Source organism: Myotis brandtii, unplaced genomic scaffold (genome assembly GCF_000412655.1).
Source record: "Myotis brandtii unplaced genomic scaffold, ASM41265v1 scaffold513, whole genome shotgun sequence".
Classification (NCBI taxonomy): domain Eukaryota; kingdom Metazoa; phylum Chordata; class Mammalia; order Chiroptera; family Vespertilionidae; genus Myotis; species Myotis brandtii.
In genome coordinates this window covers 750,805-759,374 of record NW_005369552.1, presented here as the reverse complement: position 1 = coordinate 759,374, position 8,570 = coordinate 750,805, and the positions used below count along the sequence as shown (strand labels likewise).

The window sequence follows — 8,570 nt, the reverse complement described above, 5'->3', positions numbered from 1 at the left end:
ACATACATATGGCAAAAGTTCTAGAGAAATGAAAATGGTTTATTTGTTAGAATATAGGGATTTAGAGTGAATTTTCATTTCTAGTTCCATTAGCATTGGTATAATGTGACTTCTTTAGCAAATAATGAAATAATAAAGACAGAATAAAACAAACCAGAGAATGTGTCTTAATATGTACTTCCCATAGCTGCAATACTGACATTTTAAAGCAGATTACTAGGTATGAAGGTGGCTGAACACATACATTTACCTCCTGTCTACCAATGGTCCACTAAATGACAGTAAACAAAATTAAGACATAAAGTATAAGGAAAAAGATAATGAGGAAGCAGAAAATAAAATGTTGAGAGCTTTAACTCACGTGAAGAAAGCTGAGTCATAAGGTGGGGAAGAGAAAGCTGAGAAGCAACCTGATTTCCACTTCAGAACCCCTGATGTGGGCACCAGCTCCAGTCCCACAATATGGGCAGCAGACAAGAGAGAGAAAAGTCTCTCTGGGGAATCTGACCAGCCCATGGGAAAACCTATAGATAACCATACAGAGGAGATCAGGCAGCAGGTCAAACCATGTGCACAGAGCTTACACGATCATTTTGTGCTTCATTCTTATATTATATGTGAGCAAACTATCAAGGATTATCAGTCATTTGGGAAAAACATCTCAATAATAGGAGAAGAGAATGTGAAAGAGAGAGAGAAGGAATCAAAGAAATAATTCAAGAAAACTCCTCCAGAGAAAACTATGAAAAGGCTCACTGAGTATCTAACACCATGGATGGAAATAGATGATCAAAAAATCACCTAATTTTGAAAAGGCTCACTGAGTATCTAACACCATGGATGGAAATAGATCAAAAAATCACCTAATTTTGAAAGTCTTAATGCACAAAGAGAAGATTCTACAACCATCCATATAGAAGAAGAAATGGCTTGTATACCAATAATCACCTCTGTAGTTGCCTTAGCCTCATTTCAAATGCTTAATAGTCACATGTAGCTAATGACTACCATCTGGAACAGCACAGGGAAGAATATCTCCATCACTGCAGAGCATTCTGGTGAACAGCACTGCTCTAAGTAGCACTGCTCCTGATTTCTAGTAAGACTCACCCTTTATGAAGTTATGTTTCCTGCTGGCCACTTTTCCATGATGACATTGGTTTTGTAGTTTTGTTGCAAGGTGAATATGTGCTTTCTTTTAAAGATGTGCATGTATCAATATCACTGTTTTTATTTTGTTTTACAGTTGTTTTTTCAGCAATGATATTTGAGACTATTACAAATCAAGATCTGCCTGTGATCAAGTGTGTTTTAATCCATCATAAGAGCAATGATTCATCAGTGGGGATACCTTCATCATATCCCACGGTAAAGTAATATTAATAGTATACGTTTAGCTATATTTTCTATTGAGACCTACTATGGCTATATGGGCCTTACTTTTTCTATGTTTTTACGTATATTATGTACTCACATATGGTGCGTATGAGCATCTATACTCATTGCTACCTGGCACTCCACTCCATTAAGAGTCATGTTCTCTTTGAGTTCAGTTTCAAGGAAGAAGTAAGGGAATCTCACTTTCTTCTTAGAGGGCAACCAGACTTCTCTCTCAAGCCCGAGTCCCCAATTTCTAACTACCTTTTGGATATAGATAGATGTTTTCCATTTTCTCATTAATATTTTATCCACAATTAATTCCAGTTCTATTTCCTCAAACCTGTTCCCATTCTTGTATTAATTGATTTCTGTTTATGACCCTGTCTTGTTCCCAGGCTTGAAAGCTCGGTGTCACTTTGGAGTACTTACTCTCCTTTGCCTTCACATGTGCTCAGTACCAAGTCTCATCAGTTTCCTTTCTTGACTAGTTCTCATATAATCACTTCAGATTCTCTAGTCTCACTGTCACTTCCCTAATTCAAGCCCTCATTAACTCCATCAAAATCAACAATAATACCTTATGTAGCTTCTTCCTTCTACAGTTCATCTCACATGGGCCGTCAGACTATTCTTCCGGAAGCACAGCTCTAGCCTTTACTGCCTGCCTTGAGACCTTCAGTGACCTTAGTTAAGCTGACATGCAAACTGCTCCATAATCTAGCTCTGACTCCTTCAGGTTTCAACCTTGGTTTTCATTACTCTTCTCCTTCATCTGACATAGCCTGGGTATTTACATAAACAAAGGAAGCTTAAACAATAGTGAACTGAGAATATTGGAAGTCTGTGTACAATAAAGAGCAAACCTAAATTAGCCAACTTCATGGACATTTTTAGTTAGGATTTATACCAATATATAGTCACTATTTTCTTTTGCATAGGTATAACACATAAATACATGACATGATAACCTATGTGTCCCCCCAAATCAAAGATATTAGAAATATTCTCAAATCTTAAAATCAGTATGAAATAAGTTTTAATGACAACATTCTACATGAATGATAACACCTAATTTAATGCATGATTTTTTAATGCCAGAAGCATGTTTGGTTTGAATTTGTTAATCGCTATTGGTATAGTAACAAATTGGCTTATTAATAATATATTTGCATACATAGTATTTCAGTGAAGATGAAAAACTAAATATTATTTCTATAATGTTTTGAACTTTTAGTGTCTTTAAATTTTTAAAAATTGATTTTAGAAAAAGAGGAAGGTGGGGAGAGAGAAAGAGGGAGAGAGAAAGAGAGATAGAGAAAGCGAGAGAGAGAAAGCGAGAGAGAAACATTGGTTTGTTGTTCCACTTAATTATGCATTCATTGATTGATTCTCATATGTGACCTGACCCGGGATCGAACCCACAACCTTGGCATATTGGGACAATGCTCTAACCCAGTGGTCGGCAAACTGCGGCTCGCGAGCCACATGCGGCTCTTTGGCCCCTTGAGTGTGGCTCTTCCACAAAATACCACGTGCGGGTGCGCACGTACAGTGCGATTGAAACTTCGTGGCCCATGCGCAGAAGTCGGTATTTTGTGGAAGAGCCACACTCAAGGGGCCAAAGAGCCGCATGTGGCTCGCGAGCCGCAGTTTGCAGACCACTGCTCTAACCAACTGAGCTACCCAGCCAGGGCTTAGTGTCTTTTCAACATAAGAAAATAATTGCACACATTTAAGTGTTTTCTTATAAAACACAATCTTTAAAAAATTGATGATTAGCCCTAACCGGTTTGGCTCAGTGGATAGAGCATCAGCCTGCGGACTGAAGGGTCCCAGGTTCGATTCCAGTCAGGGGCATGTACCCTGGTTGCGGGCACATCCCCAGTAGGGGGTGTGCAGGAGGCAGCTGATCGATGTTTCTCTCTCATTGATGTTTCTAACTTTCTATCCCTCTCCCTTCCTCTCTGTAAAAAATCAATGAAATATATTTTTTTTAAAAATTGATGATTAGTTTTGTTTCCTAGTATTAAGTCCTGCATTATTATTTTTTCATGTAGTATAAATTATATTTTTAATTAATATTCAGGATTATATTAAGATCCAATAGTTCTTAAAAAGCATTAAATTAATAACCGTAGGACTTCTAATTGTGGCAAAGGTGAGCATTCCTCATCATGCATTTTCATCTCCTTGAAGTTGAAGCTGCTGTGTTTGGGTATTTTCCCACTTCAATGAGAAGTGGATTATCAAGGTGTCTGTGGCTTTTTTTTTTAAGTTTTAAAAAATATATTTTTATTGATTTCAGAGGAGAGAGAGCTAGAAACATCAGTGATGAGAATCATTGATGGCTGCCTCCTGTACAGCCCACACTGGGGATCAAGCCTGCAACCTGGGCATGTGCCCTAACCAGGAATCAAACCGTGACCTCCTGGTTCATAGGTTGATGCTCAAACACTGAGCCACACCAGCCAGGCTAAAAAAGGTTTTGAAAAAGATTTTTTAAATTTCTTCCACAGTTCACAGTTTTCAGATGAGATATCTTTCTGGAAATTTTATACTCAGGGGTGTTTTGAATAACCATGCATTCACTAGTAAAGAAAATTTGTCCATGAAAACCTAGTAAATAAGCTTCTACAGCCCTTACCTATATTAACAGTGTATCCTGGACCCAAAATAAGATGATTTTACTATGCCCACAGTCTACTTAATTGTTTTTAAAATCAGAATATTTTCATCATTCTTCATTTCTGTTTGAAGATTAAGTTGCTGTGTGCTGGCTTATCCACTGCAAGTTACTATTTTTTCCTTTGTAATTAACAAATATTTTGGGGGGAGATGCAAATATCCCTTTTCTCCTCCAATTCTCACCTGCTGATTTTAGCTTCCATTAGCAGACTTTGTCTACAACAGTTATTACTGTGATGTTTGCCTAATGGTGATTGTTCCTTTTCCCTCACTCCCTCTACATTTATTAATTGGCATTCTTCTGTGAGGAAGAGCTGTCCCTTCTCTCTGTTTTATTTATTCAATTATTTATCAGTATGGCCTCATCTCACAGACATTTATTTGATTCTATGGGTTATAACCCAGAACTATCATTTTTATTTTGTTCTACAAATGGTTCCAGCATTGGGAGCTACTTCACATTGGCTCCTGTGTCCCTTCAACATGTCCCTATCTTTTTTCAAACACTTACTTTTTGGTATTATAATGTAGTTCACGCTCATCTTGTATTTTTCTCACCTCAGCCCTGGAATTAATCACTTCTCCAAAGAGCACTGATTTCTTGGAGAACAGTATTTAGAAACCAAGATCCGAGAGCTGGATGTGCTCATTGCTACTGGATGTCATTGCTTCTAGGCCCTCTCAGCTGGCAAAGCTATGAAATGTATGCATGTATATTAACCACCCCCCCCAACACACACACACACACACACACACACACACACACACACACACACTATATTTATTGCGCTCTATCATCTCTGCATCTGTCTGTCATCTATCTATCTATCTATCTATCTATCTATCTATCTATCTATCTATCTATCATCTCCATCCATCACAGTAAGTTCAATATGATAACTCTGATTTTAATTTGGCACCAAAGGTTTCATTCTAACTTTCCCTCTTATTAGTATTTCTCTCTCTGACAGGAAGAAACCTGGCTCTCATTATCTATAACAATTTACTATGTATTCCATTCTAGCATATACTTAAAGTAGTTTCAGAATTTTTAGCCCACATCCCAGTGAGAAATAGGACAAATAAGTAGAATGCTGTTGTTGTGTTATAATTATTTTTGTTTTTAACCTTATTGTATCCAAAGTATTATTTTTCTGAGTCCTTTACTTTCCTACCACCTTCACTATGGTTATGTTATTATTAGACATTAAGTTCATTTGGTTTGCATTCCATTTTGAGTTTCTCCCATATCCCAGTTGGCTTTAATTATTTATTTTTTGAGTATATGAAACATGATATGGTCCTAAAAGCCAAAGCAATATAAAAAGGTATACTCAGTCCTGGCTAGGTAGCTTGGTTGGTTAGAGCATCGTCCCAATACACCAAGGTTGTGGGTTCAATCCCCAGTTAGGGTACATACAAGAAATACCAATGAATGCATAAATAAGTGGAACAACAAAACAATGTTTCTCTCTTTCCCTTTCGCTCTCTCTCTCTCTCTCTCTCTCTCTCTCTATCTCTCCCCCTTTCCTCTCTCTCTAAAGTCAATCAATAAAATATTTTAAAAGTATTCTCAGAGAGGTATCACTTCCTTCTCATCAATATTACCAAGTTTCCATTCTTTTCCTACTTACCTCCTGAACTTAACCAATTCCTTTAGATTTTGGATACTATTCCTATATTTCTTGTGTACAAATGAGCAGATACATGTGCATTTTCTTTTTTGTTGTTGTTGTTAATCCTCACCCAAGGATATTTTTCCATTGATTTTTAGAGAGAGTGGAAGGGAGGGGGGAGACAGAGAGAGAAATATCAATATGAGAGAGACACATCAATTGGTTGCCTCCTGCATGCATCCTGACCAGGGCTGAGGATCAAGCCTACAACCAAGGTACATGCCCTTGGCCAGAATTGAATCTGGGACCCTTCAGTCTGTGGGCCAATGCTCTATCCACTGAGCAAAAATATAGTTGTTATTGTTAATATATATGTTGCTGTTGTTGTTAATCCTCACCTGAGGATATATTTTTAAAAATATATTTTTATTGATTTCAGAGAGGAAGGGAGAGGGAGAGAGAGATAGGAACACCAATGATGAGAGAAACATTGATTGGCTGCCTCCATACCCCACACTGGGCATGGTGCCTGCAACCCAGGCATGTGCCCTGACTGGGAATTGAACTGTGACCTCCTGGTTCATAGGTTGACACTCAACCAGTGAGCCACTCCTGCCAGGCCTATGCCCATCTTTTCAGATCCAACTCCACTGACTCAGTGAGGCATGCCTACCACCCCAGCTTGGAAGTCGCCTGTCCCTCCTCTGAATTTCCAGAGCACTTAAATTTGCCTGTCAAAGTAATTGTTGCCTTTTTATGGGTCACATTTCATTTCAGTTTTACTTACTTCTTAATACTAGACTCAAAACTTTAAGGATAAAGTTTTCTTTTCTTTCTAGATTCAACGTGCCTGGCAGATGGTCTAGCACTTATCAGATACTGATTAAATGAACTTATCTGATACTAACTGAATAAGTGAACAAATAAAATCAGAAATATGACTTATGGTCAATAACAGAAGAGCTACCTTGCTTCTCACCTGAAGAAGCTTTTGTGTGTGTGTTTGCACACATGTGTGTGCACTAACTATATACTACATGTTAGGAGATAGGAGGTGAAGGTTCTCACATTAGAATTTGCTACCACACCCTCCTCTCAATATATTTCCATTTTTTGAAGCAGGCCAGGTATGTGGTGGTGGCAATGAGCCTATGGGGAATATCTGCCCAGAAAATATTTTGGTTTTTAAATTCCCTCTAACACAAATACCAATTTACTATGTAGATTTGTATCTGCATACAAAAACATTTACCTATATATTACAAATTTTGTGATTGTTGTCTGTATATGAATTTGCTAGAGCTGTCATAAGTATCACAGGCTGGGTGACTTAAAAACAGAAATTTATTGTTTCATAGTTCTGGAGCCTAGAAGTCTGAAATCTAGATGTCAGTGGGTTGGTTCTTTCTGAGGCTGTGAGGGAAGGAACTGTTCCAGGCCTCTCTCCCTGGCCTGTAGGTGACCCTCTTCCTATTAACATGGCATTCTCCCTGTATGTATGTCTTCTCCAAATTTCCTCTTTTTATAAGGATACCAAGCATATTGGATTAGAGACCACCTAATGGCCTCATTTTAACTTGATCACTTCTGTAAAGACTATTGAAAAATAAAGTCACATTCGGAGGTACTGGGGGTTAGGACTTCATTATATGAATTCGGGGGTCAGGGGATAGCACAATTCAACCCATAACAGCCAGTAAAATATTTTAGAAATGCAATCTAAAGTTATCTACCTTTTTAAAAGAGAATTATAATTAATGTGATTTTTCAGTCAGTGATACGTTCTCAATGGGTGCAGTACATTAACATGTATGTATTTGGAAAATGTTTCAACTAAGAGGCAGCATTAAATATACACTTGTAGTAAGTTCACATTGTTTTGTATGTTTCACAGGCATCAGAATCCCCGGAAGACCTTGGCTGTGCCTTGAGGCCTGAGAGTGCAGAGGCAGTCTACGAGGCGGCCAGGGTCGAAGTAGATGTATCTGCATCCATCACACTGCAAGTGCTACTCACAACCCCGGGGAACATTTCCTGTCTCTGGGTCTTTAAACACAGCTCCCTGAATTGCCAGCCACACTTTGATTTACAAAACAGGTAAGGGAGGGAGGTGGATGTGCAACCATGAGGATATTTGGAGGAATGCTTTTTTTTTGCTATAAAAATATATTTTGCTTCATTTAGAGTTTATTTTCAATTTCTGTGCATGTCCATTGTAACTCTTATCTCCAGTGGAAAAGTGAACTAAAAATCTACTTAGGGCATAGATACATGACATTATATATTTGTCAAAACTCATAGGATGTACAACACAAAAAGTGAAGCCTAATGTAAACTATAAACTTTAGTTAATATAAATATTGGTTCATCAGTTGTAGCAAACTGGGGTTGGGAGGAAGGATGCAGAATTTCTCTTTACTTTCTGCTCAGTTTTTCTGTAAACATAACATTGGTCTAAAAAGTCTGTTATTTTAAAAAATTATAAATAGATATATAAGTATAGTTAGGGCCTAAGAAAGCAGTGAGTAGCTGGTAAAATATAAAACACGCTAGAGGCCCGGTGCATGAAATTTGTGCATGGGTAGGGTCCCTAGGCCTGGACAGTGATCAGGGCCAATCGGGGCCTTCCTGCTGCTGGCCGGGGCCTCCCTTTGTTCCACACCACCCCCTGGTTCTTAGTGCATGTCATAGCGAGCGCTCGAACTCCCAGTCTCCTGGTCAAACTCCTGAGGGGACACTTTGCATATTAGCCTTTTATATATATACTAGAGGCCTGGTGCACAAAAATTTGTGTACTGGTGGGGAGGGGGGGGTCCCTCAGCCCGGCCTGTGCCCGCTCACAGTCTGGGACCCCTCAGGAGATAACGACCTGCTGGCTTAGGCCCGCTC

General features: G+C 38.6%; 1 protein-coding gene across 1 annotated transcript in view; it reads left to right on the top strand.

Annotated features, from left to right (window-relative positions):
* The first annotated feature begins 1,251 nt into the window (after positions 1-1,251).
* The window catches only part of FLT3 (fms-related tyrosine kinase 3), a 61,505-nt gene continuing 54,186 nt past the window's right edge, over positions 1,252-8,570 (top strand). Inside the window, exons 1-2 of the mRNA XM_014548532.1 lie at positions 1,252-1,368; positions 7,576-7,778. Of these exons, the coding sequence (XP_014404018.1) occupies positions 1,261-1,368; positions 7,576-7,778 (311 nt within the window). The 5' untranslated portion in view covers positions 1,252-1,260. The remainder of the gene's footprint in view (positions 1,369-7,575; positions 7,779-8,570) is intronic.